General features: G+C 38.7%; 1 protein-coding gene across 5 annotated transcripts in view; it reads right to left on the bottom strand.

Moving 5' to 3' along the window:
* Positions 1-14,812, bottom strand: part of TNFAIP8 (TNF alpha induced protein 8) — a 35,733-nt gene that overhangs the window by 18,545 nt on the left and 2,376 nt on the right. Inside the window, exon 1 of one of the 5 annotated variants that reach the window (XM_068177324.1) lies at positions 14,611-14,632. The exons of 1 other annotated variant lie outside the window; for it this stretch is intronic. In XM_068177324.1, the coding sequence (XP_068033425.1) occupies position 14,611 (1 nt within the window). In that variant the 5' untranslated portion in view covers positions 14,612-14,632. Of the gene's footprint in view, positions 1-1,421; positions 1,564-1,634; positions 1,773-14,610; positions 14,633-14,812 lie in introns of those variants that run through there. 3 more of the 5 variants (XM_068177325.1, XM_068177326.1, XM_068177322.1) reach the window with 3 other exon arrangements.

Below are 14,812 nucleotides of genomic sequence, written 5' to 3'. Positions count from 1 at the left end.
AGAAAGGCAAATCTATTTGATTTTAAGAATCAGAGTCATCTAAGAAGGTAAGACATTTCTTCAAACAATAAAATTTGCATTTCAAATATAGCCAGCTTTGTAAAACTGTCTGGAGCTTCCTGTATGAAACCAGAGGATCTTTCCTGCTATAGCATTCAAGCAGATCTCTCCTGCTCTAAAACTGAGGGAGAATGTTCACATATTCTCTTTTTCAAATTTTCGACAGAGAAATAATTTTTACAGTTCTGTTTTTTAATAAATCTGTCCTACAGAATCTTCTTGGAAAAAAAGAAAAAAAGGAAAAAAGACAAGCTGCCTTTTGGTTCAGCTGTTCATTTGACAAGAAGAAAAAAACCAAAGATTATTCTTATCAAAACAGAGGCTATTGGGCTCCACTACCTACCAGGTTCTACCAGCATTATTAGTATTAATTCTGATTCAGTGCAAGGAAAGCTTTTTGCAAATCAACAAAATCCTCTTTTAAGCAAGTAAACAGATGCCCCTGGTAATGCTATATTCAAGTGAAGGAAGTTGCACAGACTCTGAGGGAAAAACCACCTGAAACATTCTGAAAAGTTCTTGTTTTCACCAAATACAAAATGCTTAAGTCGCCTTACAGATTGCTTTTCTGTTGGGGCTTTTTAAGTTGTTTTTCTCAGCCATACTGGAACTCTGTATGTTTGAGTCCCCCTAATGACTTTGTGTAACCATGAAACATCAATTCTATTCTAAGAAATCCAGCATACAACCCCACCACTGCGCTGTTCCCTCATCTATATAAATGCTCTTTTGTATATAGGCACTTTCAGGAAATTGCCCTCCTCCTCCCCCGCTTGCTCCCCACTGTCCGAATCCCTCTCACACCAACCCCCCCGCCCCCAACCCGATCAACACCAGGGAATAATTGCATTTTTGTTGGACCACTTCCAGCACCTCCACCCGTTCCAGTCCAGGAGCAGCAGCACGCTGTAGCTTTGGCACTCTCCTCTGTTTTAACACGCACACATACTAACACTCATCCGCAAGGAACTAAGTGGCATCAACCTTATTCCCAAAATAATGACCTTTCACTTCTCCCTATGCAACTTCCTCTTTTGCTGAAAAATACAGTGCTTCCAAATTAAAGAAATCTTCCTCTTTCGACATTTGACTACCAGTGTTTTGAAACAGTTTCTTACACTTATCTGTACGCCACGTGTGAGTAAATTACCATTGCCGAGACCAACAGATACCCTGGGGTGCCAACACTTCGGTCACTTCATATCCTGCAAAATCGCCAGGACTTCCAACACTTTTGCAAAGGCCTTTTCCCCTCCCCTTTGAATACCCGAGAGCTGAAGAGAGCAGAAACTCTCCTCCACGCTCAGAGAAGCGGCGTGCGTATTTCCTCTCCTGCGAAAACAAACAGTTAAGAGCCGTACCTTCTTTGGGTTCATCGGCTTCCGAACTCATGGTGTCAGGCAAGTCTCTGGGAACGAGATTAACGCTGACGTGCGCGCTGAGATGCAGCCGCAAGTCAACTTCTCTCCCTTTCTCTCTCTCCCAAAAGGAAGGAAAAAAAAAAAAAAGAGAGAGAGAGATAGGGTTGGGGTTTTGAGGGGAAAAGTCTATGAATTCAGCAAATCACAACTAACCTACTTGAAAAAGATCCCGCCCCTTTCTCAGTTGCGCACAGTGACTGAAAAAAACAGCACCTTCAGAGAAACCCCGATTTTACTCGCCAGCTGTTGCCGTTTATGAATCTTATTCTCCCCAGTCTGTAGGAAGGGTGGAGTTTTCACTTGTTGCAGCTTGCCAACGTGGTATGAAAAAGCAAGCAGGAGAGGCCAAAAAAACCCTGAGTGCAGAGCAGTGTCTGATTGCCAGTCTGACTGACAATCACACTGGGCCTCCCTTAACTTGCAGGAAAATCTATTTTAAATAGTTTTGTTTTTAAGCCTAAATTGTACATTTCAACACTGTTTGCTATCTGGAATTACTTCTGCAGCCTCCGTAATTACACTGACTAATTCTGGATGACTTAATATGTGCTTAAAGATGAGAAGTAGCAACCTTCTTTCAGGTAGTTAAGCAAAACACTTTTCTTTCACTCATGCTCAGTGCACGGTGCCATCTACCCCGAGACTAGTAATTCACCTTACATTCTAGGAAAAACTATCTGGATTCTTTGTGCTACAGTTACCCCACACACATCCCAGAAAAGACTGATGTTTTTAACTACTACACAGTACAGTTTTACAACAAGAGATCGGGGTCTTTAGCAGCCACCTCTCAGCTTGCAATGCGTCACACATGCCTAGAGTGCAAAATCAGGGGAATTACTCGGAAGCCTGTTTTCAGTTAGCACAGCCTCCAGTAAAATCATTGTCCTAGGGAACCTTCTTTCCCTCCTTACTCATTTAATGGCTTTTTAGCACAGTGAACAGGACAAAACCTCGCTGGAAACATGACTGCTCTGACAAAAGGAGAGGTGTGGTCTCTCAAGTGAAGGCTTGATGGGACTGCCAGCTTCAACATAAAATCAAATTCCCACCTACCTCTCTGTGTCACAGGGTTAAATGTGTGGGCCTGAAGGGCTGTCAGGGTCTCCCGGAGGTAACATCATTAACAGCTATTAACAGTTAGCAAATGTCTTACTGGAGTCAAGTAGAAGTGTATTTGTGTATTTGTATTTCATGGTGAAGTGAGAAAGAGCCAAAGCTGCTAGCTGCTCTGCACTGAGGCACAGAGGGAAAAAAAAAAAAAAAAAAAAAAAAAAAAAAAAAAAAAAAAAAAACAACAAACCTGTTCAGATTGTAACATTCCCTTGTACTCGTTTAGGCTTAAACAATCACAAAGTTGTGAAGATTAGATATAGGTAGAATGGTCTTGTAAATAACAGATACAGTATAAATACCTACAGCAAAGCTGCTCTGTGGACTGATGTAAATAACACTTCCAAATGCTAGCACTTTTATCCTATTTGCAGTTATTTTATTGCAAGGACTGTCCTTTGCATGTACTACTCCCACACCTAGGAAAGACAGATTTCATTTTATTTAAAGGCTTTTGGTGACACTGCCAATTTCTTGTTTTGCAATACACACACATAACCCCATGGGTTCCTTAAGGTTACTTAAGAAGCTAGCTGTCTTCTGCAGGCCTTATCATCTCCTGTGGTGTACAACACTGCATTCTTAAAAGCACAGAAAATGAAATTGAATATTACCCTAACTACATGACTAGAGTAGCTAAAGAAGCCACATTTTCAAGATTAAAAAAAAAAGGAAAAAAAATTAAAAGTTCTAGTTAAGGGTAGTTACGAGATTAAAACCAATTAAAAAACTTCACACATAATTGACAAGGAACAGGAAGAAACATAAGGTTAGTCCAGAAGAACTGCAATAGTCTCTGGGCTCATTTAATCAAAGGAACTGTTGTAGAGAAATAGGAATATAAGCCAGCATCAAGATCCCTTAATGATCAGATTTACATATTAGATGGATGCCTTTTGTTATTTTAGAAGACAGACACAGATAATAAGACTTATGATTAAATGTCAGCAAGTTCTGGAAATTAGGATTTCTCAAATATCTCAGAAACTTTATACCTCACTGCATAGATAATGAAAATACAGTGATTTTATTTAGTTTCTTCCGTACAAAATCAAAATCACATCTCCTCACGCTGTCCAGTTACTCCTGCATACAGGATCACAATTCAGACTCAAGACGTTGGTTTTTCTTTCATTTTGGTTGTTAGGCTTCTTAAAAATACATGCACTGGCTGAAAAGACTCTAACCTGGCCAAAGACTGGTTAGGTATGTAATTTTCTGCTCTCAGGTTAAGCAGGATCTTGTACTGGCATACAACAATGGGACATTATCACCTTTTTCAGAGTCTGCACCCGAAGAGAGTCCCACGGAGAGCCGGCCAGAGTAATGACACTCAAACCAATATGGCTAGATGTCATCCTCCTTTATTGTCTAATTTATCCATATTTTATACCTCATTGCCTTACATAATACAATAGCTAATTAACATTCATTAGCTAACATAATTACATATACAATTCACTTATTGATTGGCTGTTACACTACAAGTGTCTGATCAGGTTATAGTACGTGACAGTTTTCAGCATCCAGCATTGACTATTGTATTTGTACAAAGCTTATTGTCTTCTCAAGGATGTCCTAAATACTTCTAAATTAACTGAAGTATCTCTGTAATCTGCAGGCCAGGGTTGTCCAGCTCCTGCAAAGAAATACCATCAAGGATATCATGCCCTTGTTCCATGAGAAATTCCTCTACATGCACCCAATCAACTTTAATTATTGTCCTTAGAAAGACAGCAACAGTAATGGAATGAGGCAAGTTAAACTTTAGCAAAGTCTGTGAAAAACACTGGAGCCCGGGTAATAGATGATACTACATCTACAGGGAAGAGACATTTATCATATTATCCAGATTGATCTGGATCCCATGGTGAGTAAATCCCAAAAAACTACTCTTTAGCAGTAAACTGTGCCTGTGATTTGGAATAGAATGACAAAAAAAAAAAAAAAAAAAAAAAAAAAAAAAAAAAGACAATAATTCCAAAAACATAATTAGTAGATGCAGCTAAATTTAATAGGACAGATTCTCTTACAGAAAAGTACCTTCCTACAATGGAGGCCTAAAACACACCACACACTTGGGCAGACACTGTCGTGGAGAGAAGGCCAGAATTCCTACAGGAAAATGAAATCATCCGTGTGCAACACCAAAAAAAAAAAAAAAAAAAAAAAAAAAAAAAAAAAAAAAAAAAGGGCTGACATACTTCAGTGGCTAAAAGCCTAAAAGCTTCAAAGCTGGTAAGACAAGGTCCTTTCCACCTTTCTCTCCTTTCTCTGCTGAAAAATACACCCAACTTTTGGTTTTACTTTGCAAAAAAAAAAAAAAAAATTAGCTAGTTTTGGTTTGGCTTGGCTTTTAACTCATCATCTGTAAATTGTCCTGACTTCTGCTAAACCCTAAGGGAGGGTCACCACAGCAAGAGCAGACTAGAGCCAAGCCCTGGCTTACTACAGTAGTACATGGGGAATTGTGAAGGGATGGGTCAGCACATAACCCCATCCAGCTCAAAACCCTGCTTATGTTTGGTGTCACAATATATTCTGAGACAGCTCTCTTTACACAAGGATTTGTCCATTAGATACAGAAGTTGCAAATACAGTGATGCATTTTTTAAGTATATAACAGAAATAATAGGCATCTTAGCAGAAAAAAAAATGCTAAAATTGCTCTCAAGAAGACTCTGAAATGCCAAAAAAGACTATACTATTTTGTTTCATAAAAAAAAGAAGCAGCACCACTACCAGAAAAGTATCAGCAAGAAGCTTTCAAAAGGAGGCAGCTGCCATGGAAGCAAGACTAAATCCTCTACTGTGAGAAAAAAGCCCTGTACAGCTCTACAGCAGTTCTAGAGAGAAGGATGTGGTAATGTCCACAACTCTTCAGACTTTACACATTCATGGTATTTAAAAAAAAAAAAAAAAAACTTCCCCATATTTTGTTAACATCATTAAAGTTGTCTGGTGAATATCTTCTGCTCTTCCAGAATGTCACATTCAATGGATTGCAAACCTTTAAACAATAAAAAATAAGATCTATGCCCAACTACAATCCCCTGACACAGATGATAGTCACCAGTCCTTTTCCCTAAGCCACTGTCTCTTTTACTGACTATAACTTACTGAATTACTTGAAGCCACATGACAGAACACAATAGCAGCTGAGATCTGGATTTCCCACCACACTCCCAATTGTGAGGAAAAGGAAAAGGTGTACAAGTAAACACTGCATGTGATATGGAATAGGAGGGGCAAAACAAAGAATGACAAAAACTCTAAAAATAGAATCAGTAGACACAACAACATTTTGTAGGGCAGATTCTCTTACAGAAAACAAAAGTAACTTCCTACAATGAAGAGCTTAAAACCCACCACACATTTGGACAGATAATGTTGCAGAGGGCAGGCCAGAATTCCTACAGGAAAAATACAAGGAAAACTTTTGCCATTTCTCCTTTTAGCTGAAATAAACTGCTGTACCTATTTCTGACATTAGAAGTTTGGGTTAACAGATTTTCAGCTTCTGAGGTTCTTCAGTGTGTGTGGATTATGGATATATGATTCAACTTTTCAAACAGGATAAGGAGAAAATTGGATATTATCCTGAATCACTCACACATACAATTTTTTTTATGTACACAATTTTCAAAATGTACTGGGAAATTATGTGCCACACTATAATGCATTTCACCAATTCTCAGGAGTTTTGAATTTTTCTTGAACTAATGTTCTGAGAGGGAACAAGATGTAAGATTGTTACATGTAAGTCTAAAATCTTCCAAGCAGAAAAAAGGGTATCAGCTCTGGTCTGCTGTAGGATACATGTAGGGAATCTCCAAACATGCTGACCTCTCATAAGGGCAACCAGATGCTAACACAGAATCTCAGAAAAAAAAAAAAACAAACAAACATACAAATAATGTTGGTTTTTTCCTCATAGAAATAAGAGGAAATTTGTTAAATTCAAGTCTGGAAGCCACACTGAGATATCATTAGGAGATTAACTATAACAACTGCTTTTGCAAGTCATGCCTTAATAACTTGCAGATTTTCCCTGAAAGACTTTTTTATAGAAGTTACTGATTGAGTAAGCAGGCCAAGAAAGCATAGAGGCTTGCCCTTGACTTGCTCCTTTCCTGTGTCCCATCCAGTACCACTACAACCTTTTCCTCAGGCAGTCAGATCATAATTGCACTGAGTTTCAAGATGCAGATATTTATAAAACAGGAAATATTTTTGTTTTCTAGCACTTCTCTATAAGTTCAGACTGGTGGGTGAGCTCTCAGAGCACTTTGATCTTGCAGCACAAAAGCAGGATCTGCTGCCTCTTCCAGCACTGTCCATCTCCTATCCCAGGATATAGAAATCCACGTGCCAAGCTCTCAGGTTCCCAAGGGAGCAGCACTGATCTGCAGTCTGTGCCCTCTGCTGATGCCACACACAGGCATGAGGCTGCACACAGACATTGCGTGTTCAGGATGCGGCACGGGGAGGGTGTGGAGAGAGTGGTACAGTCACAGAAAAAAAAGTGAAGTTTCAGCTTTCTTGCTGAAACAAGTAATTGTATTATGCCCACTTTATCTAAGTTGTTCTGCTTTCAGTTACACACTTAAACAGTTGCTAGCAGACCAAGCAAACCAGGCAAACCAAGAAGTTTATTTTAAAGTTACTTCCTAACACAGAGGCAAAGCAACGCCATCTGTAGCTGTATTACTTCTACTATTGCAAAAGAAAGTGCAATATGCACTGTCCATGAGGTGTGAGCACAGCAAAACCAAATTCCAACTCTAACACTTACGCAATTTAATTATTTTGGAGTTGAGTAAAAAAAAAATTATCTTGATTAGCTGTATAATTTTAATAGCACTGTTTATGTAGCTCTGTAAATAAGAATGTTAGGTACAATAGCCTACGTGTTGCTGTAACCAGACTTTACTACTGTTTTATCTTCTACCATAAACCAGACATACATCAAGATAACCTACACCATGTGTAGCTTATGAATAATGTAAAAAATACTGTTTTCAGCAATATTCAGGGGTTCCATATAACAGTACAACTGTAACATCTCAGTTACATACGATGCAGAATTTTAAACCAATTTTTCTATATGCACATAAACTATCAGGTAGTTTTTTCTCAGGAAAAGTCAGCCCACTGAAAGACAGAGAAACAAAATAAATAAAAGATTAGCAGGTTGAGCTGTAATCCAGATCTGAAAAATATGTGTACTCCTGGGTTTGGTCTGATCGTTGCTGCTTGTTATTCCTTAACTCGTTATTTCCCCTTTGCCCAGCAGACTTCAGATGTATGCAGATGGACTGGTTTCAGCACTTGCTGGAACACTCACAATACCCCCACCTGTTGGGGAAACCCATGAATGATACTCTGGCGTGTGCTTCTACCATATGGTTAATAAATTATAGAAGTTAACAACTGTAAGTTAACAAATTATAAAAACATGTCATTGTCATCTGATAATTTTACTAGGAGATCACTCAATGGCATTTGCACCATGCTTGGCATCCAGCACTTCATTCTATTCTTCTCCTCACCCCCCATGCTGCCCTCCTTTCCTTTTTCTAGACCTTCGTGTTAAAACATCTGTTCTCCACCTGCTATTGGTGGTCTGAGGATTCTCCATACTTTAATTTCCAAAAGGTAAAAGAAAAATATGACAAATCTGGTGCTAAATGAACCCACACCTTACTGCTGGTGTGGCCCTTCAGAGTGAGCAAAATCTAGGGCTTCACCACAAAGTAAGATGTATAAAAGTGTGTCTGAAGACCTCCTTTTGACAATGAACCAGCTGAATGAGCAGCAGTATGGGGTGACAAAGGAATTCAGAACAAGCCTACCAAGTGAGAGATCAGAAAAAGCAGCGTGCTGGGTGACAGATCCTGGATTCCATATGGAAGCAGTTAAACTTCCCCAATAGACAGTCCTCACCCTAGCTCTTCTCCCCAACAGAAAATGTAGAGGGCAGGAATATACATGCACAAAAGGCTCCATAAAGTTGAATCTGTTTTATATTGAACGTAATTTTGCTACAACATTTGAAAGTCCCATCTCTGCAATACTTATGGCCACATTTATACATATTCATGTCTGCACAAAAAGACAATGTGATAGTAACCACCCTACAAACTGTCAAAACAGCATGCAGTGTGCATCTTCCAAACTGCTGTTCTTGACACAAACATGCTGGTATTTTAAGCTTTCAAATAGTGACAACAGTTGTTTTTAAGCTATTGTGGACTCTACTCAAAAGTTCCTGTGGTTAAAAGGTGAGTAAGCTCCTTCAGTTAGCCTCAAAATGAAGCTTTCTTCATAAATTTTCGCTGCATCTCTCATTAATTGTTGGCTTATCAGTCTCAGCACAGGCCGTATGGGATGGTGGCTTAGAGTGATCCCTACCTTTCAACTTCACAATGATCATTATTTGTTACAGAACAGCACATTGCCAGGGTACAAGACTCTAAGCTCAGAAAGAGTTTCACTGGTGTATCTTTTTTCTTTCAAAATCAGTCTGAAAATTCACACACAAAACAACACTGTATCTTCTGAGATGTGAATTCTGATGTAATTCTGATTTCTTGTCTGTACATACCATGTTGCCAAAATCCACTAATAGTAAGCGGTCTTATTGTCGTCACACAGATATCGTGCACTGAGAATAGCTAACTTATCCAGAAGTTAGCAGTTAGTGAAGACAAGTTTTCAGTGCATAAGCAAGCATAAAACAATTTCTCAAGAGCAAACATATCAAATAACATTCAATGGCTTGGTTGTTATTGTCATGGCTTAGCCCCAGCTGGCAACTGATCCCCACAAAGCCATTCGCTCACTCCTACCTGAGGGCAGGGGAGAGAACTGGAAGGCCAAAAATGAGAAAACTCATGGGCTGAGATACAGACAGTTTAATAGGTGAAGCAAAAGCTGCATACACAAAGCAAAGCAGAACAATGCACCACTTCCCATGGGCAGGGAGGTAGGTGTTCAGCCATCTCCAAGACAGCTGGGCTCCCTCACAGGTAACAGTGACTTGGGAAGGCAAATGTTATTGCTCTGAATGTCCCTCTCTTCCCTCCTCTTCCCCCAGCTTTATATGCAGAGCATGAAACCATATGGTCTGGAATATTCCTCTGGTCAGTTTGGGCCAGTTGTCCTGGCTATGTCCCATCCCAACTTCTTGTGCAGCCCCAAACCACTTGCTGGTGGGGTGAGGTGAGGAGCTGAAGAGGCCTTGGCTCTGTGCGAGTAGTAAGGAAAATACCCCTGTACTTTCCAGCAGAAATCCAAAACACTGCCTCAAACTAGGTACTGTGAAGAAAATTAACTCTACCACAGCCAAAACTAGCAGAGCTATCCACAAAGAGGAGGTGTCACAGTAACAGGTCCCAGCTGGGGTAAAAATTGGTATAGACTCTATGTATTTATAGAAGGTTGATAGAGTTTCTTCTATTAAGAAACTTAACTGGCTTTTTATATCCTAGTTTGCTACAGGTGGACTTGACTTTTTTTTTTTTCTTAAAATACTGTCACCATTGGCTAATTAAGAAACCATCGTTTGGTAAATAAATTTCTGTAACACATTTTAAGTGTTCACAGTGCCAGGTGTAGCAAGTTAAGATAAGAATTGTTTCTTATTCTTTTCTCTGATCGCCTTACAGCCTTTCTCAGAATGATGTATTCTGGGAAAGTTGTATTTCTCTCTGTGGTCAGAGAGCTGCTGCCACAAGGAGATAATCAGTGACAGTTGCTGGTGGTTTGGGAATTTCATACAGGTTATGGTAGAAGTTAAAAAGGGCCTTTTTGAGGGCCTTGCACAAAATCATACAACATGTACTGACACTGGCTTATAGCATTGTTTCTTCAAATAGCAAACATTTCACTCACTATTTTCACTTTTTTAAGTGAACACTTAAAAGTTCACTTTTTTAAGTGAACTTTTTTAAGGTCTTGTAACAGGACCACACATAAACTGCTCCTGCCAACAGTGCTATGCCAAGCAAAGAGCAGCACTGCAGAAAACGTGACCTGCATGAACGGAGGCAGGAAAATGCAATTCTCTGGTCTGTTGAAGAGCACAGCAGATCAGACCTAGTTTTGTAGTTTGGTCACACAGGAAAACAAGCTTCCCAGCAGTAGTTTATGATATAATTCTTATGAGATATTTGTGTTACTATATGATGTTGCAGCCTTTGCAGAAATAAAAGCAAGGCCTAAGAAATCTGAGGGGCAGAGCACCAGAAACATAGATTTGAAAAAATCCCTGCACTGAAAGCAGAAATCACACCACAATGTCACAGTTTCTCCAGACAAGTAGAGGGAGTCAGTGTGCTACAGAATCTGCTGACAGCACCACCACAGGCCATGAGAAGAGACACTACACCAGATCTGTTCTCAGCGAGACAGAAGCGGTATTGCTGGATGCCTGTGCATCAAAACACAGTGCTACAACAATTTTAATTGAAAAGGGATATTTTAATTACAAACAGAAAACTGAAAAACACATCAAAACCAAGGTGCCTGAACTAGTGTCAAATACAGTACATTTTAAACAGTGCCACTGGAGTGTATGGCAAATAATGCCTTTTTTATGCTGAAAGAACAGGAAACTGAAAATTATCTTAAAAAAGGTAAGTCTCTCTTCATATAAAAGTGGTGTACATGTGGGAAAACACATGTGTCTCAGTTTGGGAGGACTGTGTTCTAGTACCAAGCACATAATGCAAGTGTTTTGCTAAAGCATAACAAACTATGCCCTTTTTCTCCAAGACATCAAAGATATTAATCATGCAAACAGTTAAAACACCACTTGCATATCAAATGGAGATGTTATCTAGAAAAAATTTCAAATTAAAAAAACCTTAAAAAATACCTATTGATTAATCTCCTTTTAGTACAAATTCAATCAAGATATTAAAAGAGAGATTTAAATGGATATTAAACTTAAGCAGGGTTTGCTCTTTAAAATTGAGTTTAGCTATAGTTTACATTCACAAGCCAAATGTATCTAATTATATAGTATTCCTTCAAATAACCATATTGATTTCTGCTTGTTCCAAATTGGTTTTAAATCAATTTATTATTTGCATAAAGCTTAGACTGAAGCCACAAAGAATCTAGAGGAACACTTGCAAGAGCTGTTTTGTTTTGGTGTTTTTTTTTTTTTTTTCCCAAAATATTAACTAAGAATATGTTGAAAAAGTGCTGGAATTTCAATAACCAAAGAAACTCAGGAACTCATAATTTATGGAAGTCTTTCAGCACTTGCTTTCTCTAGTTTTCATAACTAAATCACACTTGAGAAACCAGCACTTCAGACTGGTCTAAGTGAGAGTGTCTGTCTAACAGAGCAGCACCATCTCCCTCTTCTTCCTCTTCATGTACCATGCCAGCACAGGCATGTGGTGTCCATTTACAGGATATATATAGCAAACCTTTAATTTTTTTTTTTGTCTGGGAGAATTTAAACCACAAGTAGGTCTCCTTTTTTTTTAATATAAAATAAAATAACTGCAGCTAAAATTAAGTATTTGTCTCAAAAAGAAGGTCTTGGATGATTTCTAATCTAGTTATAACCGCTGAAAATCCATACCTTGCTCATTTTTCCTTCTATTAAGCAAGTTTATGTTAGTGAGTAATGTTCATGCAAATTTCACATGTAAACTCTGGTTAGCATTTCCACATTGCATTAAAAATTCAATATTGGACTTCTATTGATCGCTCTCAGATCCAATTAAAAAAAAGCAAACCTAGAAAACACATCATAATTTTGCTGGGCTCCAAATGAAGTATGTCTAACTTCTCCAATTTTATCCACTTTACAGGAAACTCATACTTCAGCCCTTTGAATGCTTTAGCAACAATAACAACAGAATTTGCACTCTGGGGCTCAGTCAAACTGTATACCACTTCAAAGGGTTACTGCAAGATTTTCAGGAACTATTTCAAGTATTCAGTTAAAAAAAAATTGGCTAACAAGATCTGAACAAGACTTCTTACTCTTGTTGCTCAATATCTTGTTTACAGAAAGCTGAATTATGGCACATACTTAAGATGATTTACTTGTTCAGGCAGATGGTCTGTCAGGGCTGTGCTTCTGCAATTCTTCCAAAAAACTTAGGACTTTAAAATGTTTCCAAAATCTGAGACTCAGTATGGACAATAGCTACTATCTTTGTCCACTAGAAAATAAATGGGACAAGAGAAAGAACAAAGACTGCCACTGACTCTGCACACGAGGAATGTGGCACTTGGATCAGAAATCCCACATAACAAACTTCTGAGAGTCGCACTGAAGTCAAGTCTCTTAGAAGAGACGCACCTGCCCCCTCTGTGCATCCCAAATCCATCTCATTTGGACATGTCAGCGATTGATGTAGGTCATAGAGCATTTGCTAGTGGTTTTGGCCAATGCCACGAGGTGGCAACAGCACCCTGATTAAAAAAGAGCAGGGATTCTTGAATGGGTTTTGCTCGTCTAGGGAACAGAGCAGGAAAGCACTGGCTAAAATGTCAAGCAAGAGGCTTCCCATACAGCCCTGCAATAGCACTTCATACTGCAACACACAGAAAGGCTGCAGTTGTGTTTTATACATGCTGGTATGGCAAATCTGAAGAACTAAATGCTTCTGTAGCAGTGGACATCACCTGAAATCCGTTGGCAAAACACCAGGTAGCAGTACAAAATACCTATAATTTTTTCCCAATACAAAGCTCAGATTAGTTTGAAAAAAACTTAGTTGCATCTAGAGGATAGCTACAGTACCATGGCAATATAGCACATGATCTAGTGGTAACAGCTTGGCTCCATGAATTTGAAACCACACTAAAATTTGAAGTATCACTTCAAAGTATGGATACAATTGTGCTACTCATGAGGCTCACTCCTTGCTCCCAGCTTCTGCCTGCAATGACGTAGTTCAGACCTGCTCTGCCCTCTATGTTTTTCCCTTCCCTATCCTGCCTTTCCAGAAATGGGATAGTGTAACCTTCTCTTTTTTTTCCATTGGAGGGGATGTGTTGTGTTACCTGTAACTCAAGTTCCCAGCTGCAAAATCAGTGTCAGCATACCCTCTTATGAGACATGCAGGATTTGTTTTGCATGCAGAGGTGGTCGATTATCAGGGGGCACAGTGTTGAATTAAAATGCCCATCAAAAACCAGGAATGCCATGTATAAAGATTGCACATACAACCTCAACTAGGTCTGAAAAACATCCCCAAATATTAAGCTTTTCTTCATCTTACTTCCACGAAAAGACAGAGTCTCATTAATTTTGTGAGAATTCAGATACTCAAAAGATGTTTTTCTTTTGAAAATGAAGAGCAACTCAAATGGTGGCAAAAGTATGAAGGATGTATAAAGGATGTATAAAGGATGGCATACCTAAAATTAGGTAATAGTTCTTGTTTCTGTGTCCACTGTAAAACTGCAGTTATCTGGGGCATCCCCCTTCAACATTTTTTCCTATGAAGCTAATTTATATAACAGAGATGCCATCAGAAAAATTAGGATATTCTAGTTTAATCAGTGTTGGGTAGAGACAATTGCTTACCATATTTTTAGATGGGTATGAAAACAAAAATTACTAAATCTATCTTTTCTACTTCCTGGCTACCTTAGAGCATTTAATCCTAAATGTACAGCAAATGCATTTGCATTTCTTGTGAAATAAGATTAAGCAGGGACTGCCACCACTTAAAACATTCCCTTTACTCAAAACAATGCTAAGGAAGTAAGATTTTCCCCAAAAATCTTGATCTGTATTTTAAATCAAAGTAGAGTTATCAAGTTCTTCATCTCTGTAAGTGAAATTGAAAAAGCAAATGCCCATTACCAAATACCAGACATGACACATTTGTCTTAACTGTGAAACTAAGAGAATAGTACTAAGGAACACATTAACCAAAAGCACTAAAATAGCCTCTATTTAGCACAAAGCTCCTATGTTCACTTGGCTATATAGCTGTTTCATTCAAACCAGATTTTTATAACCAAACACTCTTACTTGATCTCAGTGCAGTTGTCTGTGTGTAGAAAACAGTAGCAAGTCCAGTTGATGAACAGAAAAGCAGAGATGAAATGTGGCATTATGAGGCCAGGCTACAAATATATTTGACTCAAGGCTAATGCAATGCCTTCCCAAAACAGATAATTTCAACATCCACATAACATAGCTTGTTTTTAACATCAGGAAAAAGCCAGCAGGA

This window comes from Anomalospiza imberbis, chromosome Z (genome assembly GCF_031753505.1).
Source record: "Anomalospiza imberbis isolate Cuckoo-Finch-1a 21T00152 chromosome Z, ASM3175350v1, whole genome shotgun sequence".
In the NCBI taxonomy this organism is placed as follows: Eukaryota; Metazoa; Chordata; class Aves; order Passeriformes; family Viduidae; genus Anomalospiza; species Anomalospiza imberbis.
The sequence above is the reverse complement of the archived record's forward strand: the minus strand, read 5'-3'. Positions and strand labels throughout refer to the sequence as shown.